The 22,380-nt window shown below is 42.3% G+C and overlaps 1 protein-coding gene across 4 annotated transcripts in view; it reads right to left on the bottom strand.

Annotated features, from left to right (window-relative positions):
• Positions 1 to 22,380, bottom strand: part of UBE2E3 (ubiquitin conjugating enzyme E2 E3) — a 66,355-nt gene that overhangs the window by 2,405 nt on the left and 41,570 nt on the right. For 3 of the 4 annotated variants that reach the window (XM_040069863.2, XM_040069867.2, XM_040069866.2), the window contains 2 exons: positions 1,942 to 2,074; positions 186 to 333 (listed from right to left, as the gene is read on the bottom strand). In XM_040069863.2, the coding sequence (XP_039925797.1) occupies positions 186 to 333; positions 1,942 to 2,074 (281 nt within the window). Of the gene's footprint in view, positions 1 to 185; positions 334 to 1,941; positions 2,075 to 4,921; positions 5,093 to 22,380 lie in introns of those variants that run through there. The other variant, XM_040069865.2, reaches the window with a different exon arrangement.

Here is a 22,380-nt window from a genome sequence, read left to right as displayed (position 1 = left end):
CTGTCATGTCACAGGAGTGAAAAACACCATTAAAAGTGGGACCTCATCCAATCTGGAGTGCTTCATCGCAAATGTCAAAAATATTAGATTTTATTTAATCTGCATGCAATCAAATATACAAATTACATTCCATGGCAACTAAGTCAAACAACTGAGAGTCTCTCAGTGAACTGCCATCTTCTTACCTGGGTTGCAGTCTGTCAGAAGAGAACAAATAGACAGCAGAACCTTTGAAATAGTCAAAGCAGGGCTCCAGTTGTCTTTCAGGATATCCAGACAGATGACTCCCTGACTGTTGATGTTGCAGTGATAAATTCTGGTGCGGAAAGTAACCTGGAATCACAGCACAAGAGCAGAGAGAGTCATTCAGTGCTGCCCGGGGATGATGCCCCTTGGCTCTGAGCAGCCTGTGGGACGCCCAGGTCTGCAGCGCTTCTGCAGAGGCAGCTCCTCTCTGCTTGGCTTCCAAACCACAATTGTTTAACAGAAGAGTGACTATTTTCTGTAGCCAGGGCTGCATTCAAGAAACCTACCAGGATGAGATTAGGGGCATAAACTGCTTTCACACAGGCACTCTGTATGGTACCCACAAAAATCTGGAGCTACTTCACAGTATGGTAGCTATTTAGTGAATATACCACATGAGAATGTTCCAGGAACATTCTAATCACCAGTGTAACTTTACTGAAGGTGAAGAAATTCACAGAATTTGACTGCATGTGCACTATTAGTTGATCCTTTTCTTTCTTTCAAAAGCCTAAATACAGACCGTGAAAATTAGTCTTGTTAAATTAACAATGAATCTTTGTCCTTACCCTTCATTAGGCAGAATATAATATACAGGCAAAACAATGCTATTAGACTAACTACAGCCTTGTTTTTGAATTATTTCAGACTAATATTGATAAAGCATGTGAACATTCTGCACAAATAAGAAGTGAGAAATATGTGACTGCTTTAACTGCACTAAGCACAAGAAAATAGAGAACTTTTTCATACTGATGCAGGGAAAGTGAAATCCACAATGTATCTTGGAAATTCAATAACTATCATGCTCTAAAAAAATCTACAAGATTTGAATGAGGAATTTGTCTAAAACTGTGCATCACTTCAGTATAACATTCTTAACTCAGGACATATTAAATGAAGGTATTAGATTTATAGAAACAAAGTCATAGCCCCCAAAGTCATAAGTCAGAGAATGTTGTGTGATAGAATGTATTCATTTGTGAGAGTTTTGCAGTGTTTTTTTCTGGTGACTTGTTTAACAGTTGTAATTTGGCAATAAGAGAAGGGAAAAGGGAATGACCTTTAAATTCTTTCATGTCCATTAGCAAATTACAATTTATTAAGTGTCCATACTATTTCTGAGCAACGAATTGACATTTTAATTTAAGTTTAGTTTAATTTAATAAAAAGAGCTTTTGCTCGAAAAACTTTATCAAACAATTGCTGATTTTAGCAGTAGTAAATAGACATTAAATAATGGAAATTCATCACATGAATTTACCCAGTTTTAAGTCACAATATAACAGTCCAGTTTTCTATGTGAACTTATTTTAGCTTTTTTTTATTTTGTTAAAAATTACATGATAATATTTAATATAGAATCTGGCTCATAACAGAAAAGACTATTATACATAAATTTTAGTAGTGAGAATGAGAAGAAGGAAACATGAGAAAGTCTTGTGTTGTCTTCTACTAGAACTAAAATTTATCTCTTGATCAGAACTATCATCTCATTTATCCCTTGGTGAAGTTTGGAAACAAGTACTGGCCATGGTAATCAAGAAGTAAATTAGATGGGATTTTTCTGAGACTGCAAGCCAAGATTTTGGACCTTGTAGCTTTCAAGAGACCGTAAACAAATTTGATAATCAGAAAGCTGTGCATTCTTCTCACATGAAAAAATGATAAGCACAATAAAAACCTTACCCTTACCTTTGGTGGCTTGAATGGATAGTCAGATGAAAATGTGATATCCAAGAAGAAAACACCTCCTTCATATACAGAACCTGGAGGTCCAAGTATAGTAGATCTCCATTCATAAATGTTATCTCCTTTAGGACCGGCACTGTGTAAAGAAAAAAGGGGAGAGGGAAAGAAAGAGTCAGATGTACCTTTGAGAGAGGCATTTTATGGATTTCCTTCAGCACTAATTTTATTTAATAAAAAAACCACTTGTCTATTTTTAACACCTGCCCAATTCCAGCTAATTTCAGTGGGCTCGCTGTGTTAAACTGGAACGAAAGCTGTACTCTGTTGTCCCTTTGGAGAAACAGCAACGGAACAGAATGACCATGAACTACTGGATTTTCACTGTCCAAAACGTATCCCCAGATCTATTTTCTTGAGTATGTCGTTGCTCTGAGGTTCTAGATCACCCTTTCATCACCCTTTCTCCACCACATTTTCAATGCCATCATATTCATACACAAAAGGAGTTTTACATCTTGACCATATTCATCTTCTCTGAGCATTTAACAGATCAGGCCTTTATAAAAAATGTGGCTTTCAAGTATACTGATACACATTTAATGCTAGTTGTTTCATAGGCTAGAGTGAAATGGTACACCCTTGGGCAGCAACACTAGGGAAGGGAGAGAGGATCAAGTAACATGGAACTGAGCTTCTTGCATCTTGCAGCAGTCATTCCAAATAACTGTTTCTTCAGGATATATTTGTGTTATGCCTCTGGGCGACCGGCAGTGAGACAACGAGCCAAAAAAACTTTATTTTGAGAAATACAATACTGAATGCATTTCTCACTAAGGGAAGGGTTACTGCATAATTAATTACTAAAGGTTTGAAAAAATGGATAATGAACCAGCATTTTCTCAATTTCTCAACTTCTGAGCTGTCACTAATGCTATTATGACACAGTAACTGCCTAGCCTCCTCACAAAATACCCTAACCAAACAATAAACCCTTCTGCCATCCCCCCCCTGCCCCCCCCAAAGAAAAAAAATCTTTAAGCAAGTCTGGATAAAAATTAACCTAACCTTCCACAAATGGTCCTGAGCCCATCCTGCTGAGATCCAAGCTTACTGAACTACCTGCCATGGAGAACACCAGCACTGAGCTCATGCAGATGCAGTGGATTGATCACAGCTATGCAGGTAAGTCAGTAACGCAGTACTGGAAAAGATCCTTTCTGTTCTCCCCACCTGGGCAGTTTCCCAGGCACCACCTCCATTTCCCAGACCTGCTGAAGCAGCCCATCCTTGTCCCGCTGTGGTGCCCAGGAACAGGCCCCGAGGATGGTCACACATGATTGCACATGAAGAGAGCTAGCAACAGGGCATGGCTCCACACTGCAGCCTGGGAATCTGTGGTTTCTGGAACTGCTCGACACACAGAGGAAACTACAAATGCGAAGCCTCTTCCTATGTCATGTCACCCCATGTATTTGTCACACATCTGTTTGCAGTCTGTAACACAGCACGTTGGACATTCATCCGTACTATGCAGTCAAACACAGAGACACTCATCAGAGACAAGGAATAGGAGCTGTCTGCACTATGGATCTGCAATCCCCACACGAAACATTTAGCCATTTTTACAATAAGATTGTATTTGAGAAAAAAATGCTGATTTTGAGAAAAAAAATGCTGAATTCTCTTTCAATTCATAATTTTCCAAGATGTTTTTTACCTTGTGGACATGTCATGTACCAAAAGTTGCAGTTCTTTCATAAACAGGACAAAATAATAATGGATTTTGGATGACATCCTATTTAATTAAAAAGCCAAAAAAAAATATTATGAAAATAGCTGTAGCTATTTTCCTGTTGCCAAAATGAAAGTAGGTAACAAGAGAATGCTGGCCTCCAGAGCACAGCTAGGAAAAAACCCCAAACCTACAAGTGCTGTTAAAAATAACATTTGGGTCTAAAATTTTACTTTCTATTTGCAATGCATGCAAAAAAATGAAAGAAAAATACTAGATACATTTTAAGGGAAAAAAAAAAAAAAAAAAAAAGGACATCTAGAAGTAAACAAGTAAACAGGTCCATTTTTGGTAATGGAATGAGCATTTGTACCTGGAGTCAGTGCAGAAGATAATTTTATTCACGCTCCCTAAAAAGCAATTATTGTAAAAACTGAAAATGTTGGGGCAATAATGACGACATTTAAAACCCACACAGGCCACTGAAATGTTTCAATTAATTCTTGACATTCATCAAGCTTACAGCTAATTAGTATTGTGCTTGAAAACCAAATTTCTGTGGAGCAAATCAATTTCAGCATTAGATGTCCTAATGACTGTTTTATAGTTTAATGCTGAGGCTAGCGCTCCTGCCCTGCATGTCTGGTACCTTTCTGTCAGGTACCTCCAAGAGCTGGATGCAATTCAATCAAATTAATGAAATGGATGTATCAAATCAGTGACATGTTTCAGCCAATGAATGTCACAATGAAGTGCAGCACCAGTCTGGGTGCAGACTGTCTGGTAATCACTTACCAAGCCAGAGCACAGGCATCCATGAGCTGGTAGCCACAAGCCCAGTGCCATGGCCCTCTGCCTGCTATTATCTGCTCTTCTCCTCCATGCTACCATCAGCAATACAGAAAAGGATCGGGCTATAACACGAGAAGGGTTGCAAGGCTCTAACCTTGTAACAGAAGAAAATGCTGTGTGTGAAACTCATCCTAACTGCTGAGCAAAGATTGCTGCAATGTCAGCAGAAACATAAAGCTGCAACAATAACTGCACTTAGAGAAAGGAGAAAATTTTAAAACGTTAAATCATTATCTCTGATTGAGATTTGCTAAATTTCTATTTAATAGCTGAAGCAGTGTCTCACTACCAGTGGTTTAAGATACCCCTGCTTCACTAGCAGCCTAAAAATCCCCGCAATTGCTACATTATTGGTTTGAGGAGACACAAGACTACAGACCAGAGTCAAAGACATCTCACCTGGCTTTGGCAACCTGCGTATTTCCACTAGGAATCATCCTCAGCCAGCCTTACTCCACTTTTGTCTTCTGTATAAATGCCAAGGTAACCCTTTCTGGAAGCAAACAAACCTACTTTCTCTCTGACTCAGCAGAAGACAGCAGACTCATTCCCAGCAGTGATTTCCACAAGGACAGGGCAGTGGGGTTCCACCCACTCGGCTGCCTGCAGGCAGAGCAGAAGGTGCAGCCCAGCCTGCCTCAGGCCACACCTCACTCGTGTCCGAGCTGCCAGAGGCGCTGGAGCCCCGCTGGAGGCACTGCCTTCAGCTCCCATGTCTGCAGAGCATCACTCAGGGCTGCAGAAAGACCAGGGAAAGGGAACTGCTTCTCCATTCCCAGAGAACAGCAGAAAACACAGGATGAGAGCTGGGAGTAAGGAAGTTTTACTCTGTCTATAATTTTCTATTGCAAATATTTTCTACTGAATATTTCTATTAGCATTTTATATTGATACAGCCAGTAGAAATGTGTCCTCCTGCTGGGCACTAAAGAGGCTGACACAGGAGGCCTTCTAGGGGCTGTTCTTGAGCTCTTCATTCCCAAGGAGCTCTCCTGGTGTTCAAGGTTCTTTCCTACTGCAAGCATGGGCTGCAAACATCTCACCTAAACCCCTGAGAACTGTGACGAGTGACAGCCTAGGACTCTTCCTTTGTCTGCCACACTGGACAGAACACCCCAGGAGCAGCACTACAATGGGGAATTTCCATGATTTTCTTCCCCTTCTCTATTCATCACTGACAGATTCAGCTCCTTACAACTTCCCACATGGACTATATACAGACAAAAAATCCTCCTCTATCCAGTCCTTTAAAACACAAAATCTTGATGGAGCAACAGGTCTGATGACAACTTCAGTGTTTTGGCTACAGAGCATACGAGTGCAGCCCATTGCTAACAGACTGCTGTCGTCCTAAATTAGCTTCAGAACATCACAAATTCAGTAAAGGTACCAATACTTCATTCTCAATAAAATATCCACTTGATTATTTTTTTACAATATGGGCTAAAAAAAAAAAAAAATGTCAGGCAAAATAACAAAGCAATTTAATTGAAATGACAAAATATTATTTGCAAAATTAGGGGGTTTTACTTCATACATTATAGATGGATTGCTTTTTAAAAATAAATTAGAGTTAACTGGCTGCATCTGTTTCCTACACAAATATTCATTACGCCACTTCACTGAGGCATATATACCTGATTCAGGCAAGACAAAGGATTTATAACCATGCCGTAGCCAAGCTAGTCCACTGAACAGATTTAATCTACAAGTGTGACTTCAGATGGTGAATTTGAAAAGACATGAGGTTAAACTTGAGGGGCCCATAGGTTCACACCAGGTCTTTCAAGCCTAACTCTGCTGAACCCTGGGTCTCAAGCTTCCCAAAGATGAAGAACAGCTTTTCCAGCACAATGTTAAGAGCATTCATGTGGATGCAGCAGCATTCGCACCAGCAAGAAGTCCGTTAGGCTTCTGATGCAGTGGTTACAGAAACCCAAGTTCAGCTTTTGTTACAATTCATTCAATCAAAATACATTGAAGCTGCCCATATGGAACTAAATGCAGGACAAGAAACTAGGACAAGAAATTTCCAATCTACGTGATGCTGGTAGCATTTTGCTTTCTGTGCTTGCTAAATACACTGTTGTCAACAGCACTCCTCTAAAACACAGGGCTCCAAATTTGGCAACAGAATGCAACTTCATAATGCTGGGACTGTGCTAATTGAGAAGAAAAACGATGCAGAAAAATGTGATTTGGCTAGATTTGATGTTAACCCTGTGTTATGCTTTATTATGATATAGAATATAGATCTGCAATAGCATACAGCTGGGGGTTCCTAAAAACTGCTTGTTTTTAGGAAGCTTCCAACAGTGAAGTCTGTCAGATTCTAGAAGTCTTATAAGAAATGTCATTGGTATCATAAAACTAAAGGTACTGGTCTACACCTCAAGAATACCACCACAGGTGCCTACATGGCACAGGTTTAAGTGGTGGAATATTTTCTCATGTTCTTCTCTCAAAGGCTCCGCTGTCAGGGGTGATACCCGAGCAGGCAGAATCATAGAACTGTAAAGGCTGGAAATTATCTCCACTGATCATTACAAAGGCAGCAGTTAACAAACCAAATGGGGCACCTAGGGTGAGAATTACGTAAGGGAAGACCTCCCTCCATCCTTAGCTACATCTCATTTCAAAATGAGATTCAGCAAAAGTGAAACTCTTAGAAGTTCTTCACAGACTGCTCAGCCACAACTCTGTCACTATGTAATTTTTACAACAGTGTAAGTGAAGACAGTGCTTTAAGAGAGGAATAAGATATCTCTTTTGATTTTTCTTATTTCAACTGAAGGTACTAAGTAAAGAAAGAAAAATGCCCTCAAGCATGTTCCACCCTTGTGCTTGAAAAATCAACTTCACAATGCTACAATATAGTGAAGTTCTGCAAAATCTTCAACACAGCTTGGAAATTGACTTTCACAAATCCTACTGGAAGAAAGGCACTCGGGATGTTACCAGCACAAAAGGCTGTGTTTTGGACATCACTATCTCAGCTAAAGCTGTTGCATGATCTTGTTCAGTGTGACACCACGAGATACTAAAGGGGCTGCGGCAGATCCCATCAGCATATACAATTCAGGCAGATACACAGACGCCATCTCTAGGGAGTCTGCCCTCTCAGCTTCTGAGCTTCATGAACTCATTTCCAGCCAAAGAAAAATGCCCCAAGCTCAGGTAACTTCAATTTGTCAAGGAGGTGCAGATTCACACTTACCATGCAAGATATCTGGTGTGGATGCTGATGTTTGCCCCTCAAATTATCCAGACAATCAGGGTAGAGAGAAGAGTGACTGCAGACCATGGAACAACTAAATACTCCCTAACACCGTTTTCCACCTCCCTCTGGTGACACCTACTTTTCACCAACAGCATGGGGAACTTGGCTCCTAACTCAAGTTACTAAGCTCAGCACTTGAGAAAATCCTCCTCACTCCATGCAGTGAGAAAGTGAGTGAAAACAGAGCTAGACAACCCTGTTTTGTAGCACAATACCTTTTTATCTAGCTACAGATACACACTGTCATGCTGCTGGTAATTAAAGGACAAAAAATAATCTCACAAGCAACCAAAAGATTTCTATCTGGTGCAAGCTGTCTGAGTTGCTTAGTGAGGCCTGGAAAGAGTATAAATCACTTACCAGTAGTTATGTTTTAATGTTAAGAATGGGAATAGAAAATGCTCAAAATATTTTCTTGCTTTGATAGTTTCAACATTTTGAAGAAAATTTGTCCATTATCTTTTTTTTTTTTTTTTTGTTAATTCTCTTTTCCAAGTGTGGAGGCACTCTTGTGGTTTTGGTTATAGAGTGCAAGAAAGAAAATGAACATTAATTTAAAGGCAGATGTTTGTGGGTGCCTTTCAGTACTGTGACCTGCGACAAGCATGGATAACAATTTCCATTTTCTTCATTTTTCAATGCCTTGTTTCCAAGGCTCTCCAAGTGCTTATTCTCAGCATTCATATTATCGCTACCAGTGCCTAGGCACCTCTACTTAGAGAATCTGCGCACTACATCCTATAGACACAGAAAGTATTCTGATTTCACTGGCAAGAGTTGTAATCATAGCCCTAATTTTAGGATTACAGCATTTTCCTAAGGTTGGACACATGAGGGCTGTCTATAGCACTGCATCAAAACTGTGCAGAAAACACATTTTGATAAAGTACTCACTGTTATTAAGGTTTACATGCTGTGTGTAACTTTTTACAAAGAAAAAGTTTCAGTCTATTGTGTTCTTTATATAGCTACAACTGTTTTTATTTTAGGTGCCACTGACTACCTGCTACATTTGTTTGCTGGAAAAGGTTATTTACTGCTTCTAGCAGATCCACAGAGGCTCTGTGGAATTGATACAAGTACCTAGTTCAGTGAAGAAATCTTTCTCTCTGACAATTCCCTAAAGTCTATCATGTCCTTAAGACTGAAATCTAGACATTAACATTAAAAAAACCCAAACCAACAAAAAACCAACAAACCAAAAAACGACCTATTTTACCTCATGGATCCCCTGATAATTCAGCTGGTTGTAAAGCAGGGCAGGACTTGTGCCCAAGGACATAAGTCAATAAGAGCAACTTGAGAGCTTCTCAAAAACAGCGTGGCTACTCCAAGCGAAGTGTTGATCCAGTCTAAACTAACTTAGCCAAACCATACACGCTCAAAAACCATTAATGGATTATTAGCTTTATGCTTAATCAGGTGTCATTTTTCCTCCTGCAGCCAGAGTAGGGCATGAACTTTAGTCGCTTGCTCTGGCTTAGAAACGTGACGACGTAGCTGCGCTTGGTTCAGGTCACATTGTACCATCAGGGGATGGAAGCCAGTGCAGATCTGCTATTAATCACCCCAAAGGGAAAGATGTGTTTTAGACCAGTAGAACTTCCAGTGCTAAACGTGCCATTAGTAGAAGAATATACACTGTTGTTACCAAAGGAAGCTAAGTAACAAATCATTTGCTAATTCCATCAAAGCTGTAATACATAGAAAACCCAAGCAATGCATTTTGGAAAGCTGACAGTTTTTCCACTGCCTAAAGCCCCACTAAATCAGTTCATTGCTACAATAGCTTTAGATTACTTTCCTCCTTGTACTCCTGCTAGTTCCTAGGACCTTTCTTGCTGCTGTTAGAAGTCCGCTCAGGTCCTTTCCATCTTCCAGCACAACCCTAGTCAATTATAGAAACAGAATTCTGGTAATTTTTCTTTTGAAAATACCAGAACACGGCTAAATTACAACATAAATTTAAGCCACGTAACAAAACACATCAGATTGTCTATGTCTATGCTCTTGACGGGGGAGTTGTATCCAGGCAATACACAAAAACGTTCCCCAAACATGAGTTTCGAACACAGAAATCTCCTGGACTCACAGGCATGAAGAAATTTTTAATAAACCAAATGTTCAGCAGGAACTGACTTGAAATATGCACTGAAGTCCCTCTCCTATGCCTGCATTGGAGAAATTATCCATACTACCTAATAGAACACAGAACAGGACAGTCAGTAAAGGGAGACATTTCCTGTGACTCTGCCATGTGGTCATAATAACAAATTTTTAATTTGGCATAAAACAAATGACCAGCTCACTTTCATCAGTGCTGAAAGACCTGTAGCACTGGTGTCACAACACTTTTTTCTAGCTATTGATATAAAGCTCAATTTGTACTAAGGCCAAATCACTTTGTTGAAGAAATTTATCTAGCGGGTACACAGTTCCCATTTTCCTTCCACTCAAAATTACTGATAAACCTGAGTTTAGCAAACATGGAAAATTTTACTTTTCTTCTATGACAGAGTATCCTTCTCAACTCCCTAACACAAACAAAACTCATTTGGGACACATGCATATTTGTTCTTCAGTATGTTTAGCCTCTGTACTGATTCTAGCAATTCACACTGAAAGAATCACAGGGTCCCTGAGAAGTTGTGCAGCCTTAGTTTAAGGTGTCCGTCCACAAAGAGATCCAGAAAAGATGTGCTGTGGAGTATGACTGCAATGTAAATCTCCCAAATCCCAGAGCATCACCTTACCCACTGGACTAAGATTACACTATCTGTAAGTCGTTCAGTTGTTCTGGGGCATCCACATGTTTCAGACATCATCCACCTCCACCCTTCACTGCACAATCTTCACGTCTGTCCTAGGTTACAATGTAAAATGCGCCCAAAGTATGTATTCTATCACCATCTACATGAAATGTTGTTGTGCACCACTGTTTCCCGTGCCCCCTCCCTCCAGACTATCTTCTGTTAATGGCCCATCAATACTGTCCTGCATGACTCATAGATAACTCTCCCCAGGAGCTATCTCTGTTTAATAGGCAATCAAGGACCCATTGCAAAACTGATAAAATGATATCAGTCCATTGTGAGATGCTCCGCCCAGGGGGAGGAGCCAAGCATTCCCACCTGGATATAATCGGGGCCTTGGGACAGCACAGGCAGCCTTACCCACTGGATTCCCAGAGGACAAGAGCTACCAGACCTTTCTGCAAGAACACTGCTTCAACAAGACCACTTCATCTGGACTGCCACCACCACGGTTTCAGGTTGTATTCTGACTCTGTCAGTGATCTTTTGTACCATTGCATGTGTTTTATTTTATTTTATTTTACTTTTTTTTTCCTCTCCTATTAAATTGTTTTTTCTGACTTGGAGTCTCTCGCTGGTTTTGCCTTCAAGCCAGCACATATATTTTGGCGCCCAACGTGGGGCAGGAGGTACTGAGAAAAGTCAGAATTACAATTTTGTAGTGAGGAAAAAAGAAACAGCTGTCCGCTATGATGCTCAACATGCTTTCATATATCTTATACCTAGCTCTCTACATTTTCCCACACATGGGGCAGTATTTGCCGGTCTTAATGCTCATGTGTAGACCAGGGTATGGTACCAGAATTGCTGTATTGGTCTATTATGTTTATTGTATGATAACCTCTGAGGCAATGAGCATCATTCGGAATATATATTCTATTTTGTGTTCTTGTCCTGGTCCAGAATGCTACATCTGGGCTCTCAATAATCGCACCCAGCCCCTGTGGGGAGGGGTAAAGAATGATTTTTTCCAGTCTTTTAGGTATGGCACAGCAGTTTTCAAAAGTATTGAGTTCTCTCTAGGTGCCAAGGACAGCATAATATTGTTGTTAGTTCTGCTTTGCCTTCTCTGCACGGCCTGCACCATGTTTAGAAATCAAACACTACATGGAGTGGTGCAGCGTCTCCTTGAGGAGGAGGGAAAAAGAAACAAATGCAAAACAACGGCATCCGTGTCTACACAAACTGTCGTAGAGGAAACAGGAACCGCATCTATGCAGACTGTCACAAAAGAGAAAAGAACCAAAAACAAGGCAACAGTTTCTGCATCTACTCAGACCATCACAGAAGAGAAAAGAACCAAAAACAAAGCAACAGTTTCTGCATCTACTCAGACCATCACAGAGGAGAAAGGAACCAAAAACAAAGCAACAGTGTCAGTGTCTACACAAGCTGTCACAGAGGAGAAAGAAACCAAAAGTGCCATCAGCATCTCCACACAAACTGTCACCGAAGCAGAACAACCTAAACCAGTGGCAGTTGCCCCTGTTCAGAAGAAGAAATCAAAGAGCAAATCAGTCCGCATAATGACTGATGAGGATGCGGCAGGACCTTCGCACCCAGCAGAAGAGACAGAGCCAGAGATCATCACCCGCTCTCTATCCCTGGGTGAACTGCGTGACCTGCGGAGGGAATTCACCCGCCAGACAAACGAGTCCATCCTAACCTGGCTGCTCCGCATCTGGGACGCTGCAGCCAATGACACCATTCTGGATGGAAGTGAGGCCAGGCAACTGAGATCGCTGTCTCGGGATGTGGTCATTGACCAGGGGATCGGGAGAACCCAACAAACTCTCAGCCTCTGGCGGCGACTGCTAACAAGTGTGAGGGACAGATACCTTTGTAAAGAAGACCTCCAGGTGCACCAAGGAAAATGGAGCACAATGGAACAAGGTACCCGATGCCTGAGGGAATTGGCTGTGCTGGAGATCATTTTCTCAGAAGACGAGAGATTTCCTAAAAGCCCAGATGATGTCCAGTGCACATCGCAGATGTGGTTGAGATTTGCACGGCTTGGACCAGAGATGTACTCCCGTTACCTGGCAACGCTGCAATGGAGGGAAGGTGAGGACAAGGTGGGCGTCTTAGTCAATAAACTAAGAATTTACGAGGATACTGTCACCGCCCCATTTCGTACCCATGTCTCATCCGTGAAAACAAGGCTGGCTGAGCAAGTCCGGAGCTTGATTGAAGAGGGCCATCAGAAACTAAAAAAGGAACTTAAGGAAGAAATTTACCACATCTCGCCAGAACCAACAAGAGTCTCTGCCATTAGGAGCAGGTACCCACCAGCCAGGGAGAGAGGATACACTCCACGGGGTAACCTCTGGTCTTTTCTTCGGGAGCATGGAGAAGACATGAGGAATTGGGATGGAAAACCCACCTCCTCCTTAGCAGCCCGGGTACGTGAACTGAAGAGAGAGACACCTACCACGAAGAGCTCATCTAGAGCCAACACTGCTCCAGTCTCAAAGGCACAGAACCCCAGACAGTATAAGAAGAATGATATGACTGATCCACTTGAAGGGACCTCAGGAACATATTTACAGGAAGAAAGCAACGTGTACCATGACCAGGAATAGGGGGGCCCTGCCTCTAGCCAGGTAGAGGAAAGGGACAATCGGATCTATTGGACTGTGTGGATCCGATGGCCTGGCACATCTGACCCACAAAAATATACGGCTTTGGTTGACACTGGTGCCCAATGTACCCTGATGCCATCAAGGTATGTAGGAACAGAATCCATTTCTATTTCTGGAGTGACAGGAGGGTCCCAGCAGCTGACTGTATTGGAGGCCGAAGTGAGTTTAACCGGGAATGGATGGCAAAAACACCCCATCGTGACTGGCCCAGAGGCCCCATGCATCCTTGGCATAGACTACCTCAGAAATGGATACTTCAAAGATCCAAAAGGATATCGCTGGGCTTTTGGGATAGCTGCTGTAGAGACAGAAGACATCAGACAACTGAGTACCTTGCCTGGTCTCTCAGATGACTCCTGTGCTGTGGGACTACTAAGAGTTGAAGAACAACAGGTACCAATCGCCACAACAACAGTACACCGACGGCAATACCGCACCGACAGAGACTCTGTGACTCCTATCCATGAGATGATTCGGAAACTGGAGAGCCAAGGGGTGGTCAGCAAGGCTCGTTCACCTTTCAACAGCCCTATATGGCCAGTGCGTAAGTCCAGTGGAGAATGGAGACTGACTGTGGATTACCGTGCTCTGAATGAAGTCACCCCACCACTAAGTGCTGCTGTGCCAGACATGTTGGAGCTTCAGTACGAGCTAGAGTCCAAGGCAGCAAAGTGGTATGCGACCATTGATATTGCCAATGCCTTCTTCTCCATTCCTTTGGCAGCAGAGTGCAGGGCCCAGTTTGCCTTCACCTGGAAGGGCGTACAGTACACCTGGAACCGACTGCCCCAGGGGTGGAAACACAGCCCCACCATCTGCCATGGACTGATCCAGACTGCACTAGAAAAAGGTGAGGCTCCTGAACATTTACAGTACATTGATGACATCATTGTATGGGGGAACACAGCAGGGGAAGTCTTTGAGAAAGGAGAAAAGATCATCCAGATTCTGCTGAAAGCTGGTTTTGCCATTAAGCGAAGTAAAGTGAAGGGACCGGCCCAAGAAATCCAGTTCCTGGGAGTAAAGTGGCAAGATGGACGGCGGCAGATTCCCACTGAGGTCATCAATAAGATCATCGCCATGTCCCCACCGACCAGCAAGAAGGAGACACAAGCTTTCCTAGGCGCCATAGGTTTCTGGAGGATGCACATTCCTGAGTACAGCCAGATTGTGAGCCCTCTCTACCTGGTCACCCGCAAGAAGAACGATTTCCACTGGGGCCCTGAACAGCAGCAAGCCTTTGCCCAGATCAAGCAGGAGATCGCTCATGCGGTAGCCCTTGGCCCAGTGAGGACGGGACCAGAGGTAAAGAACGTGCTCTACTCAGCAGCCGGGAACAATAGCCTGTCTTGGAGTCTTTGGCAGAAGGTGCCTGGGGAGACTCGGGGCCGACCACTGGGATTCTGGAGCCGAAGCTACAGAGGATCTGAAGCCAACTACACTCCCACAGAGAAGGAAATCTTAGCCGCCTATGAAAGACTTCAAGCTGCCTCAGAAGTAATTGGCACTGAAACGCAGCTGCTTTTGGCACCTCGACTACCAGTGCTGGGATGGATGTTCAAGGGAAAGGTTCCTTCCACGCATCATGCCACTGACACCACATGGAGCAAATGGATTGCCCTCATCACACAGCGCGCCCGTATTGGAAACCCGAATCGCCCTGGGATTCTAGAAATTATAACTAACTGGCCTGAAGGTGAGACTTTTGGATTATCTTTTGAAGAAGAGGAAGAACAAGTGACACGTGCCGAGGAAGCCCCACCGTATAACGAGCTACCGGAGACTGAAAGACGATATGCCCTTTTCACTGACGGTTCCTGTCGAATTGTAGGCGCTAACCGGAAATGGAAGGCTGCAGTATGGAGCCCCACACGACGAGTTGCACAAGCTACTGAAGGACAAGGTGGATCAAGTCAAATTGCAGAACTTAAAGCCATCCAGCTAGCTTTAGATATTGCCGAACGAGAGAAGTGGCCAAGACTCTATCTCTACACCGACTCGTGGATAGTAGCTAATGCTCTGTGGGGATGGCTGAACCGCTGGAAAAAGGCCAATTGGCAGCGCAGAGGGAAACCCATCTGGGCTGCTGAGATTTGGCAAGACATCGCCGCCCGAGTAGAGAAGTTGACCGTTAAGGTTCGACACGTGGACGCACATGTGTCCAAGAGTCAGGCTAATGAAGAGCATCACAACAACGAGCAGGTGGACAAAGCCGCCAAGGTGAAAGTATCACAGGTGGATCTAGACTGGCAACACAAGGGAGAAGTATTCTTAGCCCATTGGGCCCATGATGCGTCTGGTCATCAGGGGAGAGATGCAACATACCGATGGGCCCGTGACCGAGGGGTGGACCTTACTATGGACAACATCTCACAGGTCATCCACAACTGTGAGACCTGCGCTGCAATCAAACAGGCCAAGCGGGTAAAGCCTCTGTGGTACGGTGGACGATGGTTGAAGTACAGGTATGGGGAGGCCTGGCAGATTGACTACATCACCCTCCCCCAAACCCGCCAAGGCAAGCGTTATGTGCTAACTATGGTGGAAGCCACCACTGGATGGTTAGAGACCTACCCTGTACCTCATGCTACTGCTCGGAATACTATCTTAGGCCTTGAAAAGCAGGTCTTGTAGAGACATGGCACTCCTGAGAGAATCGAGTCAGACAATGGGACCCATTTCAAGAACGGCCTTATAAACACCTGGGCTAGAGAACATGGCATTGAATGGATATATCACATCCCTTATCATGCACCAGCTGCCGGGAAAGTTGAACGGTGCAATAGGTTACTTAAGACTACCCTGAAGGCGCTCGGTGGGGGGACTTTCAAAAATTGGGAACTGAACTTAGCAAAGGCTACCTGGATAGTCAACACTCGAGGGTCAATCAATCGAGCTGGTCCTGCCCAGTCTGAACCCTTGCACACAGTAGATGGAGATAAAGTCCCTGTGGTACACATGAAAGGCATCTTAGGAAAAACTGTTTGGATTAATCCCACATCAAGCAAAGGCAGACCCATCCGTGGGATTGTTTTTGCTCAAGGACCTGGTTCCACTTGGTGGGTAATGCAGAAAGATGGGGAAACCCGTTGTATACCACAGGGAGACCTAATTTTAAGTGAGAACTGAGTGTAGGGTTTCATTCTGTATATGTGTATATTTATCTATCTAGCTGTAAGAATGTATTAATTTAGGTATAATGTAGATGGTCATAGAATAAGGGGTGGATTATGTCCTAGGTTACAATGTAAAATGCGCCCAAAGTATGTATTCTATCACCATCTACATGAAATGTTGTTGTGCACCACTGTTTCCCGTGCCCCCTCCCTCCAGACTATCTTCTGTTAATGGCCCATCAATACTGTCCTGCATGACTCATAGATAACTCTCCCCAGGAGCTATCTCTGTTTAATAGGCAATCAAGGACCCATTGCAAAACTGATAAAATGATATCAGTCCATTGTGAGATGCTCCGCCCAGGGGGAGGAGCCAAGCATTCCCACCTGGATATAATCGGGGCCTTGGGACAGCACAGGCAGCCTTACCCACTGGATTCCCAGAGGACAAGAGCTACCAGACCTTTCTGCAAGAACACTGCTTCAACAAGACCACTTCATCTGGACTGCCACCACCACGGTTTCAGGTTGTATTCTGACTCTGTCAGTGATCTTTTGTACCATTGCATGTGTTTTATTTTATTTTATTTTACTTTTTTTTTCCTCTCCTATTAAATTGTTTTTTCTGACTTGGAGTCTCTCGCTGGTTTTGCCTTCAAGCCAGCACAACGTCACAAAGCTAAGTGACACCGAGAAATCCAGTTTAGGATTTCCTACCAATATTTTCAATGACACTTTTAATGACAACAAAGAGAAAAACCTATTGTTGCCAACATCCCTTACGCACACCCTTCAGATGGAGGAAGAAAGAGCAGTTAAAACTAAAAGATCTAATTAAAACTAAAAATACAACTGGCATTAAAAATGTAGTAAACCTATAAATACTCATGCCTAAGAACAATAAGTGGGCAATTTTCAACAGACTAAGCCTGCAAGTTAACTAAGTTGTTCAAATGAAATCCCCAGCTATCAACCTACACAAAATACTTAAAACATTAGGCAATTCCAAATGTATTAAAAATGTGACCAATGTATTAAAAAAATCTTCTACGGCTCTGCAGATTATGTTTTGTTTTCTAAGGAAGGTACCTTCATCCAAAATTGAAAGGAACACTTATGAACAGTGTTTTTCAAGACAGAAAGCACATTGGTGAATTAGAGAATCACCACCATCTGACAATTGAAGCCTAAAGGCAGACTCTGTGATTAAACTTGTGAACGGCGTTAATGTTGTGGAAAAATTTGATTCTAATATCATAAAAGGATAAAGTGCAATTTATAGAACACGATTTATTCACTTCATGAAGGACCAAAAAAGAGAGAATTGCTGAGAAGTCACCTTCACTGAAATGCGCGTGTATCCACCTGTCAAGAAGATGAACACCCAACATGCCTGGTGCTCCCACAGTGCAACCTCCTCCTCCACCTCCAGGATTGGGCTTCTCTACCAGCTCACAACAACAGAGCTAGAAGCTTTTCTCCCTCCTCCAAAAAATCAGCTTTCAACTTCAGCAAAGAAGTTCCAGTTTGCCCACACAGAAGTAAAGACAAAACGAATCACCCAGATAACCCTGCCTCCATTACCACACATTAACATTCTGAATAGGAAGCACCTGCTTGGGGATTTAACGACCTCTAAGACATGCATATCAGTTCTATACTTAGAGTTGTTTCATACTAACTTCCTGAATGTTAACCTGTAGCGAGCACTGAATATTTTCATTCAAAAGCAGTCTGTATTTTCAGCATCTAAGTCAGTTCTTGGTCCAGTCTTCTAACTTCTAGCATAGGCTTTCTCCTAAATGTAATTCCATTATTACTTTTAAATACTTTCTTCCTTTCACCACATTCAGGAATTAGATACCGCTACAACACAGACACAGAACGGCTGTGATCTTAAGAAGAAAATGCTCACACTGTGTGTGGTTTTTATTTGAGGCTATAAGCACAATTTATCAGTGGAGAGAATAAGCTTAATGTATACCGCAGCAAAATTCATCAGGTTATATACAAATTAAGTATAATCTCTTCAATATGTCCTAATATATATTCATACATAACTCTACTTCCTTCATATTTTCAGCCAGTATAATTTAGTGAACACCATTAACCACACATTTGTTCACATTTGCAATCTAGGAAAATAATTTTCTTTCTGATAACAAATCTCAATAAAGCTTCTTCTCTGCTGCAAATGCCTAATTTTTAAGTAGCAGACTGCTATAAAAATTAATTTAAGACAGGCTGTCTTGTGCTCATTGCACTTAATAGACTCAGAGCTGAACAGATAAACATTTTTACTAGGAGTAAATGTGCTGGGACTGACTGCTGATGTTTAGATGGTAAAATATTTGTTAAAAAAAAAAAGAAGTAGTAAATATATAATTTTGCTCTTAACCATTTTTACTGCAGATACCTAAGACAGGATCAATATTCTGTTTTACACAAAGAATAATAAACATGACAGGGCAATGACTTGATAAAAGTGACTGCACAGGTAAGGGGCAGAACAGGGTACAGAAGTAGTCTCCTAAGCCTCTGACAAGTAACCAAAGCACCAGGTCTCAGCAATTTCCATTCAGTGCTTGAAGGTTTATACATCTGAACTTCAGAAACCCCACAAACACCCCTTATCCTATTACCAGGTGTAGATAAGTGCTTCCAAGGGACAACTTACAAAACAAACTCATATGAATGGCAAGTTTTCTTTCTTGCTTAAATCTTCCTTAATGAAACAACAGAAAAACCAGTGCCAGAAAATAACAACAGTAGTGGTAATAATAACAACAATAATGATGGTAACAACAAAAGGACCAAGCTCTGGCCTGGCTGTGAGTCCCTTGCACCTGAGCATGCTACCTTACTTCCCTGGAGCAGGTTGCCAGGAGCCAGCTCTGATAGCAGTGCCAAGGCTCTCTGGCATTTGGGCTGGGCAGGGGAGGTAACCGGCCAGTCACGCTCCAGCTACTCCAGCTGTGGCACAGCCCTGGGGAGCACAGCACTGGCACACCGGCTCAGGCAGAAAAAGCCATAAGGAGCTCTTTGATAGCTTGTTCCCTCTCCCCATCGCATCAAGCAAATGCCAGTACAGAAGACAATTCTGCAATGGGAGAAATACTTCACCTTTTTTTTGGAAGGAGTTAGTTTTCCGAAGTGGTACTCAGAGTATTCAATAGTCCACTGATAATTTGTGATACAAAGATCCAGCTTTGCAGAGTTATGCTTCATCTCACTCCTGTTCTCCCTTCACCACAAGCAGCAGCAGCTTTCACAGGGCAGGACTCTTTAAGAACTGGAAGCTAATTACCAGATGTCTTGGAAATCTTTCCAATCTGCACAACTTTATCCAGTTGCCAATGCTTAGCATTAGCTCTTTTGTAACCTCTTCATCCTTACTTTGTGTAACAAATTTTCAACTAGGCAGGAGTTCTTTGTTCTCTCCTAATAAAACAACCTAAAATGTTAACACTTCAACATGAAACTAATGAACTAATGTACTTTTCTGGAGATCTGAGCAGATGTACGGTCAGTTCCAGATTTATGTGAAAACATATTAATTCTGGAAGAAGTCCTTTAGGCTGTGTTGTTAAAATAAGTTCAGAACTACAAAAAAATGAATACAAACAACAGTTGTAAATTATCTATGTGTTTTGCCAAGCATATGGCCACTCAAGTGCTGCACTTATTGAGGATAATATAAAATAAAATCTTATAGGGGGATGAAAAGAGAAGTGAACCAAGTCAGGCATTTACTTAGGTGCAACAGCTTTGTCCACAACATTTTACCCCAAATAAATGCTAGTGGCAATGCAGAGATGCACTCTGCAGAGTATTGAGCATTCAAGTCTACAAATTACACGGATGGAAATGATCTGAATACATCTCCTCTTGAGGGATATAGTGAAAAAGATGAAGAATTGGTTGAGTATTTCTGTTCCTGCAGTACTGCTAACACAGGAGACTGTCAGTTGGATACAACCTATTTCACAGGGATACTTACCAAGTAACTAGACGGATTTCGTACGAAGAGGGAATCTAGACCCCCAGTATAGTCCCCATTCACATGAATCCTCCAGCTGGTAGAGCTGGGAGGTGTTTGAAACACCACAGAAAACAGCTGGTAGCACCTCTGTATGTACAGCTGATTGCAAAGCAATGTCTGACTGTGCTCTGACTGTGCTATGGAAGGGGACCCTGAACTACCTATGTATCTTATGCCCAGAGCCAAGAGGAACAAGTGACATACAGATTTTTGGTAGCTGTACATTAGGAATGTCGTATTTAACATCAGCATTGCTTTATTTAAACCTCTTTGGACAAAAAAAAATTTTCACCTTGGGCAAAGCACCAAGACTGGTGAATGCCACCTTCTCTGGAAAGACTGTCATGACTAAAACTGGAAGCAATACCTTCACTTTTATTTGGTACAAATTCTACCCTGTGGATGTTGTCGATTACATGCTATAAAAATAAGTAACTTCTATCAGCACTCAGTTTTAAATGTATTTAGATGCATGCATTTTAGGTAATAAGCCTACAATACTCCATACTCCTTGAGGGTTGAAGGTCATCTGTTACAAGCATCATCTTACCTCCCTTCTCCAAAATACTAACTTAAGTACCTAAAACATGGTTCTGAGGAGATGATATTCAAAAGCATTCAGAAACATCTAGTTTATAAGAACTGACAGTATGGAAGGAACGTCCCATACCAAGTGACACCTAAATCACAATCTTAAGCTGAGCTGCTTTTTCAAGCAAACACTAGTTTTCCCTACAAAACCTCTGTGGCTAAAAGGAAGTGGCAAACATAGAATTAGTAGCTGTGTTCACATGTGGATGACTATCCAGGAAGACTGTGGTGACAAGAAGCGGCCCTTTCAGCAGGCACAGAATGACACGACCCCTCTGTTGCTGGAATGGCCACAGGTCCCAAGCAGCAAAACATGGAAATGACTGTCCCCTTCTGCTACATGTTACATCCTCTGTGCCTTTGGAAAGAAGGAAGCAAGAAGCCCCATTCATCCAAGGCAGCGCTGCTCCTGAACTGCATGGCTGCGATGAACTCGAGGCCTGTGCGGGCTTCCACATGGGAGTCAAAAATGTAATGCAAAGGCAGCAACACTGGTTTATTTCAATCAAAGTAAAAAAACTGTTCAGAATATATTCTATGAAGAGAAGTGCTGCAAAACGCAGAACTATTCTCCTGCTGACAGTTAATGCTGAACTGATCTATCAGTCATTTCTGACTTTTTCCATAAGCTTCCCTTGTCAATCTTGGCAGCTCTCAGGAGCCCATCCTAAGTTTTTGTGTATTTAAAGACAAAGAAAAGATTTACACCATTTTCCTCCAGGGCACTTGGCTCCCCATGCTATTCTGAATGCCTTAAATGCTTTTATGAGTCCTCTTTTTCAAAATGTTAACAAATTTCTGTCATTATAACAACAATTTTACAAGTGTGGCTTTTTGAAAAGACAGATCACCTAGCATGCTCTGAAGCAGTTAATCTATAACACTTTCACATGCCTCTCAAACACTTCAGAGCTTGCACCTCCCTTTCAAGATCTGCCCTGGAGAGACCTCCGGCACCTGGCATGACCTCATTAACCACTGATTCATCTGAGCCATGGAAGGTGCAGCAATCCATGCCTTATACAAAGCATTAAACCACTCAAGGTATAAAGACAGTGATTAGCAATATAAAGTAGAACACATCATGGTGATACATTTTTGATGATGCTTCTTTGCATTCTTCTTTCTGTTTTGAAAGCTTTATATATACTCTGCAGACTGGCATTTCTGTGCTTCTCGGATCAACTAAGTGGTTATGCCAAGCCTTCCTACGAACAAGAATTACATTAGTCACTTAAAAATCAACTGCCTACACAGTCATAAACTAATCCACTCGGCTCAATTATATTGGGGCTACAAATCCTGACCAGACCTGCAGTGTGATGTGGCAAGAACTTTGTGGAGCACTGAAAAGGGTGAACCTGCCAGACTCTG

Source organism: Hirundo rustica, chromosome 7, assembly GCF_015227805.2.
Source record: "Hirundo rustica isolate bHirRus1 chromosome 7, bHirRus1.pri.v3, whole genome shotgun sequence".
Lineage (NCBI taxonomy): Eukaryota > Metazoa > Chordata > Aves > Passeriformes > Hirundinidae > Hirundo > Hirundo rustica.
The sequence above is the reverse complement of the archived record's forward strand: the minus strand, read 5'-3'. Positions and strand labels throughout refer to the sequence as shown.